The sequence below is a fragment of the Phoca vitulina genome, unplaced genomic scaffold (assembly GCF_004348235.1).
Source record: "Phoca vitulina isolate PV1807 unplaced genomic scaffold, GSC_HSeal_1.0 scaffold9, whole genome shotgun sequence".
NCBI lineage: Eukaryota > Metazoa > Chordata > Mammalia > Carnivora > Phocidae > Phoca > Phoca vitulina.
In genome coordinates, this window is record NW_022589712.1 from 39,941,115 (window position 1) to 39,962,729 (window position 21,615).

Below are 21,615 nucleotides of genomic sequence, written 5' to 3' on the forward strand. Positions count from 1 at the left end.
CTTCGTTTGCATACACAACCAATCCCAGTTAACCCAACTTCAATCCCTCTTTCTCACACAGAGGACCTGAAAACTACACTCCTAACCTTCCACCTTTATAACTCTGCCCGCCCCCCCCACCCGCCTTTGTCTTCCTTGGAACACAATATGGGTGTCTACCTAAATCTGTGTTTCCCTAACTGCAATTCCAATTGCCCAAATAAATGTCTATCCGCTTTAATTTTCAGTGAATCCTTTCTTGGTCAACATTATAGAGAGAGAGAACTGCTCTCTTCAAATGCTTTGTGACATTTAAAAAATATATAAACCCACAGAAAGAGGAGGAAATAGTACTAATAAATAAAAACAGAAGAGAGATTAACATCCAAGTTCTTTTAATTTTCTGGGCTTAAAAAGCTAATTAGGTTTATGTTTGCTAACCAAGGCAGCTGACTCACTAGCAACTCTTCCTCTTCTTCTACAGAATTAGGTGGGGAATCTGGGTGAGTTCTGCTTTGTCAACTGCGGGTGATTACAGGAGCTGAAACCATTTGGACATTTGGAGATTTCACAGATGTCCTCGCATGCCCCCAAGAAGTTGATGTAATTTTCATCTCTTTTGAAAACACACCATTTTCAGGGTGCCTTAATCAAAGCCCGTCCCCCAGTCACATATACACACATGCCGGCATTTGCAGCGATGCAATATCGAAAATGCAACATCAGCACAACTGAAGAGGACAAAGATGTTCAAGCTAAATGGAGGAAGACATATATATATGTAATATATATGTACTTTACATATGTATGTACACATGTGTATTTGTATATAAAATCACTAGTCAGCTCCCAGTGGACTCAAAAGAGCCTGCTAAGAAAGGAGTGTGTTAGTACGTTTTAAGTATAATCAGAAACAAAAGTTTTTGCAACTTCTTTCTCTCCCAATGGAGATGGCCCACCCTCTTAGCTCACACTCATTCTTTTCTCAAGTTTCCTTACTTGAAGCCAAGATGGCAAGAAGGTGGTTACCTTCTCTCTAATCTCTGGATCCATATCACTCACTTCATCCCCCACAGTGAAACTCATTCTGCATGTAAGACTTGAAATACACTTCTTACCTGCTAAATTAGTTCTCTGGGGGTATGAGTCAGGCTATCTGAAAAAAAAAAACTTAAAGTAACAAAGAAGAACATATATTTTGGAAAATTAGTGCTTTTCCTGGTCAAAAGAAAGAGAGGATGAGATAGAGCGAGACATGGACTGGTCTCAGTTGATAAATTCCTCATCTGTCTCTCTCCCGCTTTCAGCACCTTAATACCTTATGCTAGATTTCTTCAATTCTCTGCCCACAGCTCGTATTTTGCAAGATTTTCTGTTCTGGAGTGCAAAAACTTCTTCCAAACAAGGTGAGAGAACTATAATAATTGCCTCTTAATGTGGACCAACAAAAACAGATGATTATTTATTCATCCAGTCGACATTTATCAAGCTCCTACTAAATTATTAAGTGCCAGGCCCTGTGCTAGGCCCACAAGCTACAAAGAGGAATCCACAGTCTGGTGAGATCAAACACATTTTGATCTTTTCAGTAGCTTTCTTGTCCTCAAATCCTGTTCTTTGGAAATAAAGTGTCCACCTCTAAAAATGGGAATCCTAACACAGCTATTCACCTAAGTACCAAGACCATTTTAGGCTAAACAGAGTTTACATGAAATGTATACCTATATAAAAACTATTTTTTTTTAACTTAGAGATCTTCCCTTTTTTTTTTTTTTTTTTGGTAATTCCTCCACATATGGAGTTTCTGTGCCTCAAGTACAAGCCAGAGGAAATTCTACCTCTTGTCTGTTGACACACATATTATTTTTCATGCTTAAATTCTTGCCTGATAATGATTTAAACAGACCCTTCAACATATATTGGTAGGCACATGAAAGCTATTTTTACCACCAGAATTTTTGACAACTTAAACCTAAAAATTCTAAATATAAAGTCAAATTGATTTTCCTATAATCTTCCAGATAAAGCAGTGAGCAAATCTGAAAACCTTTCTGGCGCAATAACATTCTTATACTAAGATAGGGTCACTTAGAATAACAATATGGACTGATGTGGATAAAGATAAGAACATCGAATTCATTAAGCATGTAATCTCCTTGAGTGTAGGGGTCACATTTAACTGGTCATCCTACTTTTTCTTTTCCTGCTAGAAAAACTTACCCAAAACACGTCCTCCATAAAGGATTGTGGGGAGTTAGTTTGCCACAGGCTGACCCCTACCCCTTGCAGCTTCCCCAAATAGTCAGTGATACAGACCCAGACAGCAGTGATGCATTAACGTGATACAGCCAGTTTGTGTTTGTTTGTGTGTGTTTTCTAAGTTCAGACAGTATTCTTTCTGCCATTATCATGACTCCCCCTGCTCCTCTCCAAAACAAATTTCCCTAATTATTAGTACGTTATCTTGAGCAGCACATACGTGTGTGCGGGCATTATGCATGATGGGTGGTATCCAGCACACACAGTGATATTTTCAGTTCTCCTTTAGATGAACGTAATTCTAAATGGTTTTAAGTTGTTGCAGAGTATCCCTCTTATTTTACATCTGACATAGTTTTGGCCTTTTACTTCCCACCTTTTTATTTCTATCTTTCTGAGTGATCAGAATTGAGAGCACTTAGCTTGAATTAGAAGGAACCATTCTCATTTTTTTTTCCCCCCGCTTTACCTCAAGCCCTACCTGTACGCCTTCATTCTCACGTATTCCTCACATTTTCCTTTCTATTCAAGGGACTCAAATATCATTGTTTTCTTATTTTATTAAGGTTCTGGAGCCTACTTAAGGAAGTATGTGGATTCAATTCAAAAAGTATTTATTTAACACCGACTGTGTGTAAAGCACTGTGCTATTTACCACAGTAAGTAAAGACTTCTCCTGCCTCAACTGGAGACCTGGAAAGGCTGCATGCCAGGCAGCTCCCCGACATGCACAGAGGAAGGAGCGGTTAGTTCCAAAAGAGAAGATGGGGCAGAGCTGCAGAGGGGGGTCCCAGGGAAAGAGCGAGCAAATTCCAGAGAGAGACTGCTCTCAGATCATTCACTTCTCATCTTTGCCTTTTCCAACCATTTTCGGACACAAAGTGTTCTTAGATTTCAAAAAAGGCACAAAGACTCTCCAAGCTCACAAAAGCCCAAGAACTGAATTTGCACAAAAATGAAATAATTTTGAGGATCCCATGATTTGCTTGCACCATTTCCAGAGTGAACACAACCTGTCTGTGCAGGGGGGGGGGGGTCAATGCAAGTCCTAAGAAGTCAGTTCCTTTTTTTAATGAGACGGTGGTTTTAAAATGTCAAGTGACTTTTGATGACATCAGTAGGAAGGAGAAAAAGGGAAGCTAATCTGACCAACATGGTCATGCTAGAAATGACTTTGTATCCCTCTAAATAGTACATGGGCTGGCACATAGTTGCCCAATAAATTCAATAAATAAATATTGAATTAATAGCTGATATCTATAAATTATGGGCAGGCAAACATAGCTAGTGAAGGTGCTTTTAATTATTAATATTCTCAATAAAGACTGACGTTCAATTAATCAAATATTAAAATGAATTTTATGACATTACCAATAAAGTAGGGCAGGATGTAAGCTAGTGGCAAATACAATGCCTTGGAGGTGTGGGTAACATCAATTGTCATATGCAGAGCAGAAGTTAATGCAAAAACTCTTATGGAATCACCCTCACCCAAGGCATCTGAATAGTTACACTCTTCAGACATCAGGTCTCTGGAAGGGATTCATAAACATTAAACTGTGAACAGACTGCACTACCTAAAGTCAGTTAACACACAATTCTATCCACTTTCCCTTGTGCAAATATGAAGTCCTCTAACACTTTAAATAGCCCAGATCCTATAGTTTTAACTCATTCAACTAATTCTCTTTCACCATTTTCATTCTCAACAAGGGGAAAAAATAGAGCCTTTAGCCTCTGGGCTTATTTTCTTTGCCTAAGATTATCATTGAGAGTGATACATCTATGACAAAAAATAGTCCCATAATTACTACTCCAGTATAAAGGTAATCTAAAGCAATAGCTTAAGCTTGGACACTTTAAACTGCCTGCTTTTATTTCCGAAAACTTTTATAACTTATATATGCTCATCTGTCTTCAAAAGGAAAAATGCAGTGATACAAAACAAAAGAACTATTTTTACTAACGTACACAAATTTATATATATAAATGTGTACCGTATTCATCAAAGCCATTACTTTAGGAAGCTACATTTGTATTCCACCTCTCAAAATATTTTTGTGATTTCATCAGTGCAACCCACTTTATACTCCTATATAATATAATGGAAGAATAATGCTACATTTAAAATATAACGTTATATTTTATAGTGAACAGTTTTTAATTAAAAACTATCCCAATTGATCACCCATTTCTTTGTACTGAAATGACTTCAGGTTTTCTTCAAAGCTTCCTTAAGTAATTTAGATTTGCATATATTCAGAAGAATTCTATTTCAATATTTCAGAGCAGAGCTTTGAGCAAAGACAGCATTACTGAACTACCTTAATACACCCTTGGAATGACTGCCCTTAAATTAGTCCTCATATTTATTAAGCAGTCCAAATGGAGCAATGGAAAGTTTGGTCACCTAAAAGTGAGCATGTAGCGGAATCTTGCATTGCCTTCTAATAAACTAGCAACTTTCTTTCCTTTTTTTTTTTTAATTTTATTTATTTATTTGACAGAGAGAGACACAGTGAGAGAGGGTACACAAGCAGGGGGAGTGAGAGAGGGAGAAGCAGGCTTCCCGCTGAGCAGGGAGCCCGACGCAGGGCTCAGGGCTCGATCCCAGGACCCTGGGATCATGACCTGAGCTGAAGGCAGACGCTTAACAACTGAGCCACCCAGGTGCCCCTAAACTTGCAACTTTCAACAAGACATTTAACTTCTCTGTTAATTAAGTTTCCACATTTATCAAAAGTAGAATTAATATTATCTATTTTACTACCTTGGAACCCAACAAACTAATGGATATAAATGTGCTTGGTTAATGACCACACAAATGAAATTTGTTTAGAAATCAATCATATTAATTTATAGGCACTATAATAGATTATCATTATAAACATTGATTATCCTGTTAAAGAAGGCTTTTCCTTTGGCTCTAGAGACAGCCTCTGACACTGTAAGTTACAAAGACAAGAAAAGATTAACACAGAGATATTTCCAGAAATTTGGTGTTTAGGAGGAAAACAAGAACATAAAAAATTTACATTCTGCACCCCGAAACCCCTCCAAGTTGGCTACCTTTCTGCAACATCTCTTCCAGATAAGCCACCTGTCACAGAAGACCGCATCTCCCTTACACCATTCATCATGGTTTCTTCCTAAGGGTAAACCGTTTGTATACTTTCAGCAACAAACCATGTTTGAGTGTTTCATTACTAGCTAAAATGGGATTGGAATTCTCAATTTCTTCATGAAACCTGAAAAATAATTCTTAATCTGAGTAATAGCATAACGACATTATATGGTGAGGAAAGAAGGATCACAAAATTCGTGAGAGAATTCTGCCTCCTCAGTAAGGCTCCTCACCCCGTTTAAAACAATGTCTTCTCCCGGTCGCTCCTAACCTCCCTTAACTTGCTCTACTCTCCCTTAGCACTTAGTAGCTATAACACATATTATAACTTACTATGATTGCACTGCTGTTTACTATCTCCCTATACTACAATGTAAGCTCCACAAAGGCATAGGTTTTTGTAGGCACAGGTTTTTATAGGTTTTTCACTGATGTATCCATAGCACTAAGTCATGCCTGGCACTCACTCAGTAGGTACTCTGATCAGAGTTTGTTTACTGAATGAAACAATTATCCTTCCACATCTCTTTCAAAATGAATTCTTTTCTTTTTGCATATGAAAATAATACATGCTCATTGTTGGAAAAAAAATGACAATTCTTCTGGAAGAAAAAAAAGGAAATTTCCTTTTACCCATTACCCAGTGATAGTACTATTATAATTCTGGTGCATATCCTACCAGAATTTTTTCAGTGTTCACATACACAGATGCACACAAACATCTTACATGTCTGTATTTTGAAGTTAGATTATATTTATTTAATATCATTTTGTCGTATCTTTTATAAATCATTTGATCATATCTTTTAAAATATAATTGTTTTCAGGCCAACACAATTCTGAATTTTTAATGAAAGTTTGAAAAAAGAAAATTTTCTAGCAAGCCAACATTTCAGGGCTTATACCAACTATGTAAAATAGACAGAGCCAAAAGCTCAAACATGAAAAACATGACTGAGGACTGAAATCATTCACAAACCTTTCCTTAATTAAATTGAATAAAGTTGATTTATAGGTAAGATGCTTTTAAAAATGTACACAATTTTAAAAGTTCCAGTAATGTCTTTTTCTCCTATTTCATCAAAGTAAAAAAAAATTCTTCGGGTTGTCTTTTAGTCTCTTTTTGAATAGATTTAATTTTCATTTTTTTTCTTCCAACTGAGAAAAATGAGGAAATGATTGAGACTTTTCAAGCTCTGATTTGTTTCCTAAGTTCTCTTTAGTATTTTATTTTTCTTTGCAGAAGAAGAAATCATTTTAGTGTTTCATTAAGCAAAAAATTCAATCAAAATCACAGTAGCAAAAATTTTAAAGTTGTTTTGAGGATTTTCTGGGTCATATAGGCAAAAAAAAAAAAAAAAATTCCCAAGCAAATAGCAAGTAACTTCAGAAAGAAAAGTCCTACCATTGAAATATTTTTGTTCTTCAAATTATGTGTATTTATGTTTGTCTACAATTAAGTTAATAGAAATGAAATTATTTATATGGATGCATCTAACTTTTTACAAAAGCCTTTTGTAAAAATAATACAGTCTGTTACTATGTTTCTTTAATATTATATAAGTTCATTAGAAAAAAATCTTCATGAAAAATGGTATCTAAAATATATTCAACAGACATAATAAAAAAACTCAAAGCCAGTATATATAATAATTTTCAAAACAGATGCTCAGAAAAGCATGATAAGGGAAATATCCAAAATTTTAACAGTAGTTCTTTGTGAGTGGTGTTATTATACATGATTTCTATTCTCAGAACTTTGTGCTTTCTAAATTATCTATGATGAAGATTTTCATTATGTGAAAAAAGGTGTAAACATGGGTTGAACACACACCATTTTAAATCACTTTAGTGAAATTCAGTGCATGTGATTCTGTACTGTAGGGTGATCATTACTATCTTCATTTTAAAGGTGAGAAAACTGAGGATCATAAAAATGAAATGATTTGGCTAAGCAATGGAGCTAGTGAATGGCAGAGGCAAGCCCAGAAACCATTTCATCTGACACCTCATACATTGCTCCTTCTATTACGTCTCACCCAATATTTGTTGAACAGAGACTCAGCCTTCATTCAGCCAACTGTTATTGAGCATCCTCATTCAGGACAAGATTCTAGAGAAATAAGACCAAACACTGTAATTACCAGAGTGGGGACACACAAAAAAAGCATAATGCATGGTCTTTACTCTGAAAAAGTATGTGACCTAATTGTACAGATGAAATACATGCACATTAAAGGGAATGTAAAAATAGAAGTCAACATATGATATATCCATGTAAGTGGTATAAATGAAAAATGCTATAGTAGTGTAAAAGGGAAATGGCTATTGAATTTTGGGGTGATTAAAAGAGACTTCATAGAAGCTATAGAACACACATTGGGCCCTAATATTTGGGAGGGATTCATACAGATAAAAAAGACATGAAAAGGCTTACCAAGCCAGGGAAATAATTCAAGCTAACACATGAAGTGAGTGTAAAAGGCAATTTCCAAGTAAAGGAAAAGGAAACATCTAGCTCTCATGGAATGTTAAGCCACGTAGAGTTGGAAAAATAAGTTGGATCATAGTCGTCACTGTAACCCAAATTGCAAAGAAAATGAATGCCATTAAAAGGAGATTGTGGGGGCACCTGGTGCTAAGTAGGTTAAGTATCCCCCACTCTTGATTTCAGCTCAGGTTTTGATCCCAGGGTCATGAGTTCAAGCCCGGTGTTAGGCTCCACACTCAGCAGAGTCTGCTTCTCTCTCTCTCTCTCTCCCTCTCCTTCTGCCCCCCCACCCCTCCTCGTGCACACAAGCTCTCTCTCTCTCTCCCTCAAATAAATAAATAAATCTTAAAAAAAAAAAAAAAAAAGGAGATTGTGTTCCTCACTCTGAGCACCGGGGAACCATGAACACTTCTAAGTCACATAATAAAAGTGTGCATAAGATGCATTGTCTGCAAATAGAGACTGATGTGAAGGAGTATTGTTAAAAGGCTATTAAAAATGGAAGTTCTGTAAGCAAATCCACCGTAACAGTGATATGCTGATCACAGAATTTATATGTAAATGCAACATACCCAAGAATAACTTCTTATTTAAAAAGGAAGGAAAAAGGTAGAAGGATTTACAATGAGAACTCATTATAAAGTTTAAGGACTTAGATCATCAGATATAAAGATTGATTACAAAGTTTTAGGTATTAAGATAGTGTGACATTCTTCAAGGATAGACAGAATAATAGAATAAAATAGAGATTCCAGAAATAGACGCATATACATATGGTCTTTGATTTGTGAAAAGGGCAAAGCTGGTGATGTGGTCACTGAAGCATTGCTGGTGATCTTGGAGGATTCATAGAGAGGAAACACCAGAAAACTAGGTATTGACATTGATGGGAAGATTGTTGATGATGGAAAAAACAGATGGGGCTTATAATAATTTGTGACAAAATTCTAAGATTATTAAATAAGTGACTTCAAGTTATGGTTTCTTCCCTTGAATTTTGTATTTAAATATTGTCATACAGATAAATTGAAAGAACAGTGTGTAACCTCCATTTGATTTCAACAACTGGTAACAGCTATATTTACTCTCTGTAAACATACAATTTTTGTCAGTCATTTGAAAGGAAGCTTCTGATACCATAACACTTCACATCAAATAGTTCAGCATGTATTTAAGAACTACATTCCTCTTTATGTCCATAATACTAATTTTTTTTTTTTTTGCACATTGCAATTCTGAGATAATTCCCCCTTTCCCTTAAAGTACAGCTTTTAGAAATTCCTTTGGGAAATTAGTGGGTTTTTATGTCTGAAAAGATCTCTTTTATCCTCATCTTGGTACACTACTCTAGGTTGAAGTTACCTTCTACAAGCACTTCACAATACTAACCTACTTTATTCCATTTTTGCTGTTAAGAAGTTTGTTGAATATAATAATTTTATGTGGCAACTTGGCTGAACCATAGGGTGCCCAGTGTGCCCAGTATTTGTTTAAACAATATTCTGGGTGCGTCTGTGAGGGTGTTTCTGGAATTAACATTTGGATCAATGGACTGAGTAAAGAAGATTGCCTTCTCCGATCCACTGAAGTCCTCAATATAATAAAAGACTAAGGAAGGAAGAATTTGCCCTCTCTGCCTGACTGTCTCACAGCTGGGGCACCAGTCTCTCCCCTGCCTTCAGATTCAGACTGGGACTGAAACTTAAACCATCGCTCTTCTGCTTCTCAGGCCCTCAGAGTTGGAAGGGAACTATACATTGTCTCTCCTGGGTCTCCTGTTTGCTGACTACAGATCTTGGAATTTCTCAATCTCCGTAATAGCATGAGCCAATTATTTATAATAAATATATACCCTATTGGTTCTGTTTTTCTAGAGAACCCTGATTAATACGCCGATGGTATAATTGTCATACTTGGTGGTTTGTGGAGTCTTTTTTTCTGGCTTATTTTGAGGGTTTATCTCTTTGATGTTCTGAAATGTCATACAAGGTGCCTAGGTACCTTTTTGTTTATCCTTCTTAAGATTTGTTAGTATTCCTGAATTTAAGACTTTCACCAATTCTGGAAAATTCTCAGGTGGTGTTTATTTAAATATTACTTCTTTTCTTTATTATTTCTTTGGGAATTCCAATTAGACACATGAGATAGACACTCTATTAACCATGTCTCTCAACCTTTCATAGTTTCCCTTTCTTTTGTTTCTCTGTGTTATATTCTGCATGTATTCAGATCTATCTTCCCATTCACTAGTTATCTCTTCACCTGTGTCTAATCTGCTACATAAACTACATATCAAGTTTTAATTTATATTTTCCATTACTAAACTATCTGTTTTGCTCTTTTTCAAGTCTGCTTCACTGTATTATAGTATTTTGTTCTTTATTTATAACTTAAATATCCACATTTATCTTTTCAAATATATGAAGCCTATTTTTTAAAATTCTGTATGAATAATCCTAATATCTGAATTCTTTATACTGTGATTATGTTATTTGTTTCTGTATAATCTATCTCATGGTGGCTTATTTCCTTGCATGTTTTATGATTTATGGTTGTAAACTTATATTTTTTTAAACTTTTTCCTTGAAATAACCTGAGACCCTAATTAAAGTGTTTTCCTTTATATAGGCTCTGAATTTGCCTCTACTGGGGTCTGGGAGCACTACCAAATTGGTTAGCTTTAAATTCTCAGCATGAAATTTTTCACACTACAAAGTTGCAAACCTGTGTGATTTCCACTTATAATAAATGATCAGGAGAATTCCCCCCCCTTTTCCACCTAAGTCAAGGACAACACTGGCAAGTGTCCTCACTGTCTTCCTTTGAAGGTTAGGGTTTTGCCACATTATCCTTGGACTGAGCATGTCACTCTTCAATAGCCTAAGCCTTACGCTGGGGACCCAATTTCATTTTCCAATTTGAGTGGTTCCTAAGTTTCTTTCCTTGTCCCCAGAACAGGGCTTTTTAAAACAGAAATTGTGAATTACTGGGGAACTCAGAGAAGTGAGTACACCGCTCACATGCCTCTAGATTTGTGATTTCTCATTGTTCTGGGCTTATGAAGAATTCTCTTATTTGACAACATGAGCATTAATTTTAAAAAATTTTTGTAAAGGGGACACAGGGGTGGCTCAGTCAGTTAAATGTCTAATTCTTGATTTTGGCTCTGGTCATGATATCAGGGTCGTGAGCTCAAGCTCTGCATAGGGCTTCATGATGGGCATGGAGCCTGCTTAAGATTCTTTCTCTCTCTCTCTCTCTCTCCTTCTGCCCCTCTCCCCAATGCATGTGTGCACATGCTCTAAATAAATAAATAAATAAATAAAATCTTAAAAAAATTTTTTTGAAAATACATCCTACATTGTAGAGTGTTGTGTACTAGGGCTTTCTGAAGGACATTAAGTCTTCCATTATTTTATAAAAAGAAGTTCTAGTTAAGTTTCAATAATTTTTTTTTAAATAATGCTCACTGTTTTGTTTCATGGTATAGTGGTGGAGACAAAGGAGTTTTGTTTTATTTTTATATTTTAAGTGATTTTTACATCCAACATGGGGCTCAGACTTACAACCCTGTGATTTAGAGTTGGATTCTCTACCAACTGAGCCAGCCAGGTACCCCTCAATAATTTTTTATCCAAGTAACAGCAAGATATTCATTTTAGTCAGTCAAAAAAAACAGATGTGCAATGATGTAAATGCATTATTCTTTAACAGAACTTATTTTAACTCACAGATCCCCATTTTTCCTTCAGAGAAGAAAATAGTTTTGTGATTTCAAGTATAATCATTCACTTCCACATTAAAATTTATTCTCTCTGGGGTAAATTTCCAACCAAGTCACAATCATACACAGAATTCATTTCTCCATGTGGTGTAAGGCCTAAAATTAAGGCTCAATATTATATGCTGCCTTGACATCTGGGAGGGCTTCAAATGGCCTAAATATAAGTTTCCCTCCCCACTCTGTTCTCATGGATAAGGTACGCTAGCCAAACAAAGGGACCAGGCACAGTTCCTACTTATCCATAAGTTGTGGTTTTTGCAAGCCTGTGGAATTATTCAAACAAACCAATCATATCATCTTGTAAGAACGAGGAGGCACCACACACTCGTGTTACTACAAAGTCTGCCTCCTATAGTCTCCTTGGTTGTTCACTCTGTTCCTGAGTACAATCCCTATGAAGCCCTGCATGGCCTTCAGTACCCTTCTTCCTGAGCTGTAAATATATGTGACTAATAATTTGCTGTCAATCGTATCTGTTCAGTGGCAAGTGCTGAATGTTTAGCTATTCCCATAGCCCCAGGGCAGGAATCTCTCCCTTACCAATGGGGTGAATAAGACGCAATAGAAACCACTGTGTCCCAAACCACATGATAAGCTCCACCATGACTGAGGACACCTGGTCAGCCTTAATTAATTGCTCTTGGTTAACTAACCTGATTCTGTGATATGGTAAGGCTGCCTGAGATGGAACAGCTAATTGCTGGCAGGCTTGGGCTATGTCCTGTGTGATATTCTGTTGTCTTTGCCAGGTGTTGCCATCACTTTCCACCCTAAAACTCTCTTGCCCCCAAGATGAGAATTGTTATTTCACTGTATCCTGCTATAACCTGGTGACGTCAGGTTTAGTCTGTTTGGCAGGTGGTCTCTGCTTACCAAGGATCAGCCTACGTCACTGTGTCTGGCCTGGTGACTATCAGCAGCTGCTTGGGGAAGCTATACAGACATTGTTTGTAATTGTGCACCTCAGGGACAGGCCCACAGATATCCTTTTGTGAGGTTTGTGGAAAGAAAGGAGATCACCCTGTAGAGAATTGAGCATAGCATCCCAGTTGTTCATGCAAGGGTAGTGACCTTGCTGGTTTCCTGTGCCGTTGCTTCCCTTGCCACTGTTGCTTGCGCTCTCCTGACCCTCAGAAGTATCGAGGTGCACATCCATCGTGGCCCGTGGCCCAGGGGCTGGTGAAAAAAAAAAGGTAGGGGGAGGAAGGAACATTGGTACTCAACTGTTCTCCCAAAACAAAACTCATAGCCAATGTACCTAGGCTTTGCTCAGTATTGCTGGCTACCAGCACACCAAAGGGCTAATCTTACAATCATTGGCCTTATGGTCTCCATCCAAGCCATAGACAAAATGACTTTACTGGATATGGACCTTGATCCCAGGAAGACTGGCATTCTCTGGACGAAGAGGCAACCCCCTACAAAGGAGGCTACCAAGGTCCTGAACCTTTCCCCATAAATACCTAAAGGTCTGCAGTACAGGTGATTGTGCAGACAGAAACTGAAAGCTACAACTTTATGTGGCTAAAAACCTAAAATATTTTCAGCGATTCTGAACAGAGAGAGAGAGAAAAAAAAAAGGAAGTCCACATGACAGAAGAGGTGGGGACACAGCAGAGGAGGGTTTTGATCCAACAAATCTGGTGGTAGGCCCACAACTCTTCCACTGCACCACTCTGCTCCCCATGTCTCCATTGCAACAAACATCCTAATCCTCAACAAAACAATTGTGGCACCCTTGTGGCATCATGAAGGGGTTAATTCAAATGGAACATAAGCCCATGGTCTATAAACCAACTACTGCTATTGGGGATACCCCCAACCATGATGATACTGATTTGAGGTTCTCTGGGGGAAGAAACTTATAAATATGGTAGGAGTGGAGAGCACCATTCCCCACCCCCACCTCAAGTATATCCAGTCACCAAACAACAATAATAAGATAAAGAAAAAAAGAAAAAGAATGAACCCTGAACACAGAAAGAGAAAACCAACAAGAAACAACTTAAAACAAAGGCCTATAATTTGACCTAATTGAAAATCCAAAATTTACTAGAAACATTTATATAGCAAAAGATAAAAGGACACTGATTGTCTTGTGTGCCTTTATAATCTAGATTCTGAATTAATTTTTTTTTAAGATTTATTTATTTATTTAAGAGAGAGAAAGAGAGAGAGGTGAGGGAGGGGCAGAAGGAGAGAATCTTTAAGCAGACCCCCCGCTGAGCAGGGAGCCCAACATGGGGTTCGATCCCATGACCCATGAGATCATGACCTGAACTGAAACCAAGAGTTAGAGACTTAAATGACAGAGCCACCCAGGCATCCCTGAATTAATTTTAGTATCTGCAGAAATTCACCAATTGAGCTTAATGAATACTAAGGCTAAAATTACAGTTATACCTTGAATCCCACTAAAGGTAAACATGGTATCCCCTATAATGAGGGATTTACTTAAGGGAGTTACTGAATATAAGGTAGAAGACAAATAGGTATGACTCTCCTTAACTATAGGAAATTTTGTCTAGCTTAAATTCCCTATGATTATGGCACTCATTGCCCTAAAACATCCCATAGTGAGTATGGACACTCTGATCCAATAAAAAATAAATGAAAATTACTGGCTTAACAAAATAAGAACTCACGACCCATCCCCCACTCCCTACCCTCCCCAACCCCATTAAATAGTTAACACGACTCAATGTAATTTAAAACAATGTCCTCAAGGATTAAAATCTTGTTATTTAACAGGTAATGAGTAAATTCTTCCCTGATCCCACTGCTATTCCATTTAACAGCCTTATTTGGCCTGCTCTTTAAATCTGGAACAAATGAATGGTGGCCTATAGTGGATTGCCGCAACTGTAATGCCATGGTCCCATTCCATTAAAGCCTCTATACCCAACGACCTAATTACTGAAATTGCTGACTCCATCCAATCAGCACTGGGCTCTATGTTCAGTGAGGAGTCTGCTTGGGATTCTCTCCCTCCCTCTCTCCCTCTCTCCCTGCCCCTCCCCACTCTTGTGCTCTGTAAATAAATAAATAAAATCTTTAAAAAGAATAAAAAGAAACAGGTATTGACCATTTCAGCACTCACATGGTTAAGACAACTTCAACATTTTTAGTCCCTTTTGGGTTCTGCAGGTAACATATTCTTCAATTACAAATTTTACTTAATGTTACTAATGTTGTTATTAACAAATTAGCCCACTTTGAAAGGGGATCCCACCAATAAAAGGCTCTAAAAATCTGTCCAAATTGAAATCAACAAGTACTCCAGTTTGTGCCCTCAGAAACCTCTTCACCATAGAGGCTTCAGTAACCATCTTTCATGGCTCCTAGAGTTTCTGGACCACCTATGCTGGCCATAACTTGCCCGTGGACTTCTGATGCAAGAAACTGCCTTTCTTGGCTTGGCACTATATACCATTAGAATAGCAATTACTGGCCATATAGTGGGTTTTTCTGGAAATAAAGCTCTCACAAACCTTGAGCCTGTGACCCCTTGTACCTGGCTAGCCGTTATGCCTTGAGTTATTAAAGCAGCACCCCAAAAGCTCAGCATAGCTTCTGAGCCTTCCATGCTACTGGATAAAGTCAAAGCTGGGCCCTCTGATATGATCCACCTGCAGAGGGGGTGGCTCTTCAGTTTCTCGACAGATGCCACAGTCCTGGTGGAGGCCATGCCTTTCCCAGAGCCTTCATCTACTTGGGGGGCCCATTAGAATCAAATGAATGACGAGCAGTGGGAGTTCATACATTTTACTGATGATATCATCACCATCATACATGATGGGACTCAGTGGAGAGCTGCTGTTTTTCATCCCTTAAGCAGAATGTCCCTGATAAAGGAGAAAACCCAAGGGTCAGCATGATTGGCACACTTCAGGCGATAACAATTGGCCCCATCTGTATATTTTTGTACATTGCCTAAGAGTTGCCTCCTTTGGGGTAAAGAACTCTGGGAATCTCTTCACAGATACCCAAAATAAAAATCAAGGTAACAGATTTCTCTACACGTACTAAGACTACAATACAAAGCTTCACTAGGATAACTCTTATCCCCTTTGGAGTTCTAGATACACTAATGGTGACCAAAGCACTCATTTCACTTGTCAGAATACACAATACTGTACCTCTGAAACAAATAATACATTATATGTTAAAAAAAAAAAAAGAAGAAGAAGATAGCAGGAGGGGAAGAATGAAGGGGGGGAAGTCGGAGGAAGAGACGAACCACGAGAGACTATGGACTCTGAGAAACAAACTGAGGGTTCTAGAGGGGAGGGGAGTGGGGGGATGGGTTAGCCTGGTGATGGGTATTAAAGAGGGCACGTTCTGCATGGAACACTGGGTGTTATACTCAAACAATGAATCATGCAACACTACATCAAAAACTAATGATGTAATGTACGGTGATTAACATAACATAATAATAAAAAAATATATACAATACTGGGATCTTGAAGAAAGCATTCAAACTTTCAGCTCCTCTATAGGACCCAGGCAGCCATCCCCAGGCAGCAAGTTTAATTGAGCGTCTATTTAAACCACCCTGTGCCCTTCTTGAGTTCATTTCAGTCTTTCTCCTGCACCCCTCTGGGTGGGGGTCTGGGAACTCCACATGGCCCATCTGCTGAGGCACTTCTCCTCACAATTGCTTCTCTATCTTCCTAGGGTTCTGCTAAATATGAAGCTTCTTTAAGATGCTATGTTTCCCTGAGAATAAAGTCATAGTTCTGTCTATACTTGGGTTTCCTAACCTCATTCAAATTTCTATTGCTTAATTCCCCTCCAGCTCAACCCAGAGAACTGGGGTTCTGGGCACCTTCCCAGAGACTCAGATAATACCTAGGACCTCGTCACATCTTGAATTCCTCTCTCACCAGCTAGTGAATGATTCAATTCTCTTCCCAGAAACAAAAACTAACTTTTATGTTGTCATATACTCTTTCCCACTCTAAAGTCTGTTCTCAATTTTCTAGTTACAGATAACTTAAAAAATCCTTTCTCTCAAAAAGTCAGGTTATTTCCAGAGACAACTTCGACTTTCAAGACTATGGCTCTTTGTTCACATTTTAAAAAACTAATGAGGGGTGCCTGGGTGGTCCAGTTGGTCAGTCAGGTTATGCATCTGACTCTTTGTTTTGGCTCAGGTCATGATCGCAGGGTCATGAGATCGAGTTCTATGTCAGGTTTTCATGCTCAGTGTGGAGTCTGTTTAGGATTCTCTCTCCCTCTCCCTCTACCCCTCCTGCTTATGCTCTCTCTCTAAAATAAATAAATAAATCTTAAAAAAAAACTAATCAGAAACTTAAGTGAACATGTATCATTGCACAACAAACAATGTCTCTGGAAAGCATGAAAGGAAGTGTAAAGGAGTAATTATTTTAATTATCAGCTAGACACATTTAAAACAGCTACTCTTAATTGAGCCTTTACTTACCTAGGTATAATGGATTGCTTTATATACATTATTTTATTTAATCTTTACCACAAATGTTAGAGATACAGGGTCAGGTGAGATAGGGTGGGAATTATACCCATAGTTCAAATGAGACAAACAAAATTGAATCTTCCAGATATTAGGAACTTGTTCCAAATTAGGATTTAAGCCTTGTTACATATGATTCCAAAACATGGTTTTTCATTTCATTTTATTGCCTCCCTTCTAGATTCATTGTCCCTTATAAGTTTAGAAGAGATTAGATAGCATAGAAATGCCCAGAATTATAAAGTTAGGGACCAGACACCACCTAAAATTCACCTCTATGCCATCTACCATACACATGAATCACCTTATCAAGAATATTTTCTTGATTTGAACCTCATATTCTCCATAGTGTTGAACCAAACTCACAACATTTTCAAGCAATTCATCTAATATGAAAACTTTCATTCAATTTTGAATCTTAAAAATAAAGATCATTGTAATAATATGCACAACTTTGAATAAAAATTAATTTTTTGTTCTCTTTATACTTCTAATTAACTATTACATGATATATATATACACACACAGTATAATTATATAATCTGTGAACACACACATTCAGATGTCTTAAAATTCTTTCCCAGAGTAAAATGAAAGCAAATTCCTACTGCTGGTGGTATAATCTTCTCTATAATTTAATTACTGTTATTTTCAGGTTGTTACTTTTACTTTCCAACTTATCTTACATCACAATTACCAGAATTCAATGAAAATAGTAAGAGGTCAATATAAACTTTTATGTAAAGACCATAAAACATTTTTTGGGGGGGTAATTTTAGACTATTTATTTATTTGTTTATTTTTCCTGTATGCTATCTTTGTGGTTCTAGTTTGCATTTTGTGGAAAGACATTTTCTGATTACAAAGGAGAGGAGGCCCCAATGAATGCAACAAAGGAAATTAGATTTCCTGGGGGTAACTGACCATTGACTGCAATGTATTTACCAGGCTTTTTAGTCATTTTTATACCGTAAGACAAATAAATATGCATTTTACTGTAAAATTCTGAACTTTCCCCTTGAAAGCTATAACTATGATTTGGTGACCTTCTCCAAGCTGCCCCACCCATAAACACCTTGGCTCGAAGATCCTTTAGCTCAGTAGCTGCTAAATGATCAGGCACTCTGTTTCATCCATCTGCTCTAACAGGGACCTCTTTGGAATTTTTTAATAAGCTTTGGATACTTTCTTTTTATAGCTTTGCCAACATAATCATAATGCATCCTGACACCAGGCAGTATAAATTAATTCCTTTTCCGTCTTATGAGCCACTTCACAGAGAAGAAGCAGATTTTTCACCTTAACACTTGATTAAATTGCGGAAAAAAGACGACCAAAAAATAGGTCTCTGGGAAAATTGTATCTCACTTATGCCAGCCTGGAGACTAAAAGTAAATTTAAAGCAAATTAGCTCTTCCTAAGATTTTTTTTTTTTTTTAAGTCTTGATAGGGGAGAGGGAGAAAAATAGATAGAGGAAGAGAGGGGGCAAGGGTATGGTAAAAAGCCTATTTACTTAAAATTAATCTTATCCCAGATGAACTAGAGCTTCCCAAATCTGCCTGCTCATAAGGATCACCCGGGTAGTCTGTTAACAGTACAGACCAGAGCCTCCAATTCAGTGAGTTTGACACCATGTGCATTGTAAGCACCCAAGGAGATTCATGTTGTCACACAAATTTGGGAATGGCTGAATTGGAGTAAAGGTTTGAGGTCAGATTCTCTAATAATGCATTGAAAAAAACCCCACAAACAAAAGTAAGTCTATAACTTATTGGGCTTCAGGGTCTAACAGCACGTATCACCCCAAAGAATGGTTGTTTTAGCAAAGTATAACAACGCACATGCCCAACCTTAGAGATGTATTCATCCAATTTCCAAGGTTAAATAAATCACAAAATTAACTTTTTCCATAGCTGTTCTATCAGGCTCTATCAGTCATCCCCTAGGCTTTTTCACCATTCACTCGAACAGTCAACCCTAAAGTCCACCTCTAAGTAAGTTTAATATATTTTTCATGAAAAGTTCTGTGTGGGTGACTTGTTTTGCCCCTTAGAAGACCCTACCTCCTGGGAGGCAAGAACAAATAAGTTCTACATGTGGACAGTGGATAGTAGTTGTTCAATGAGTGCTTTCCAAATGAACCTCACATCAATCTGATTTTGCAATCCACATCATCTGTAGATCCTGTCTGAGCAGATAGGAAGCTCAGGTTATTAAACCTAAAAGCACTCTTTGGCATTTCAAGTATTAGTACATTTAAACTCTAGGCCTGGCAATATTTCTGAACCAAGAAAGACATTTCAAGTCAACCTGCCACTGATCCATTTCACATTAGATTTCTTTTTATTTTTTTTTTAAGATTTTATTTATTTATTTGAGAGAGAGAGAGAGAGAGCACAAGCAGGGGGAGTGGCAGAAGCAGAGGGAGAAGCAGACTCCTCACTGAGCGAAGATCCCAATGCGGGACTCGATCCCAGGACTCTGGGATCATGACTGGAGCCAAACGCAGACACTTAACCGACTGAGCCACCCAGGCGCCCCAATTTCACATCAGATTCCTCATTGTTATCCTTTGACATTTGATTAAGCATGCTGAAGAATTTTAGTATAGAAAAATTCCCCCAAATCCATCATAATTAAAATAACCGAAGAAAATACTAAAAAGCTGACTCATTTGCAATAATCTGAAAATTAGTGTATCTATAGACAGTTCTAAAGATCTTCACTAGCAGGGGAAGCCAAGGAGGAAGGAAGCATGGAAACATGGATACATTGAATAGGGCAGAAACAATTGCTCACCAAAGCTTGTTTACCTTGGAAAGTCAGCCTGAGGGACCAGGACATTCTGGATGATATTGACCAAGATATCTTTGGGTCTTTCAAAGAGATTGTAAAAAACAATGGACTAAGAAAAAGGCAAGGTTGAAGAAGATTTCACTTAATTCAACTAATATTTGGAGAGCATCATTTATAGATGTGCATCTTCTGAATTAAAAAATCAGAAACAATCTTTTGAGATGTGATGAATGTAAAACAGCTGTTTGTAAGAGGACAAATACTGAGAATGAATATATGAAGACAGTGAAGTAAGGGAAACAAACATTACATGATTACATTAAAACACATTTAGAGCACAATTTCATTACAACAGTCAGTACAGCCTCTAGTCAATTGCAGTCTCTCCCAGACCAACTGCTTTGCACCCTTCATAGTCTTCTTTCATCAATTTTCTCTTGTTTTCCCCAGCCCCCACTCCTGCCATAGACCTTCCAGTGTCCTCTTCCTCTTCATCCTATTCAGACCAGCTTTTGGAAAATATTTGCTTAATTCATTCACAGAAATATGCTGTATGTGTTGTTCCCTACAAGAAAAACTCCAGACAAAGTCTTAGACCAAAGAAGCAAATCGTTAATGGTGGCACTTCTGCAAATTAGCTAATAGAAAAGAAGTGTTATTTGGGAAAGATGGGGGAAAGACTTTCCTGAATTATCAGCATTTTATCTTCTGCCCATGTTTAAGGTTGGGGCAGGGAGGTTGGAGTTGGATCTGTGTTTTTAGCAGCACCAATTACATAACATCAGGCAGATTCCTCAACCTCTTTCAGCCTCAGTTTCCCTTGACGCTGTCTTGTTATGTTTCCTCAATGAGTAAATCCCTTCATTTTCCATTTGCAGTGAGGGCAGTAGAACCTAGATCTTTAGAGTTTTCTTTAATTAAGTAGCTTTTAGCTGTCACCTCTTTCACTCCTCTTACCTTCACACAAATCTGCTTAAACCCACTAAACTTCCTAATCACTCATCAAAAATAACCAGAAACTAAAGAGGAAAGTAGTCATTAAATCATATTCTAATTATAAGCATTTATAAACCAATTTGTTTCACTTTTAAGACCTATGGACTAGATGCATTTATTGCAATAACCTCAAAATTTGTAATTTTTTGAACTAGATGGAATAACTTTACTAAAAATATATTTTATTTGTACTAAAAAGTGTGAGCTTAAAGAAAAACTAATCACTATGTACACGATAGCTCTTGTTTCATTTGAACGAGGAATGTTCTTGTTCAAGTCACTCTTGTGTCACCAGGAGACTGTCCCTGGCTCTTTCAGTCTCAGAAGAGATGACTCAAGTTCTAAGCTACATACTCCACCCTGGAGTAGTAAGGTTTCTGAAAACCATGAAGCCTTGCATGTTGGGGACTGCAGGACAGTGACAATAATCATACATCACATTGTGTGGAGAGAGGAATATTCTGGCATTTTCAGAAGCCCCTATTAAGAAATAATGAAAACAATACAGATGTTCATGGATTTTTTTTTTATACCTACCTGTGTGTGTGACTTTCCCCAGCAAATCATCCATGAGACATGGAGGGAAAGCAGAGCTGCCTATCTTCTGTTAACTTAAATAGTCTTCATATTTTATTTTTTTATTTTATTTTATTTTTTTAAAGATTTTATTTATTTATTTGACAGAGAG

General features: G+C 37.4%; 1 protein-coding gene across 7 annotated transcripts in view; it reads right to left on the reverse strand.

Annotated features, from left to right (window-relative positions):
* PKIB (cAMP-dependent protein kinase inhibitor beta) overlaps window positions 1-21,615 on the reverse strand; it is a 139,799-nt gene that overhangs the window by 10,267 nt on the left and 107,917 nt on the right. For 3 of the 7 annotated variants that reach the window (XM_032407964.1, XM_032407965.1, XM_032407971.1), the window contains one exon: window positions 12,709-12,813. The exons of 3 other annotated variants lie outside the window; for them this stretch is intronic. In XM_032407964.1, the coding sequence (XP_032263855.1) occupies window positions 12,709-12,793 (85 nt within the window). In that variant the 5' untranslated portion in view covers window positions 12,794-12,813. Of the gene's footprint in view, window positions 1-1,097; window positions 1,136-12,708; window positions 12,814-21,615 lie in introns of those variants that run through there. One more of the 7 variants, XM_032407969.1, reaches the window with a different exon arrangement.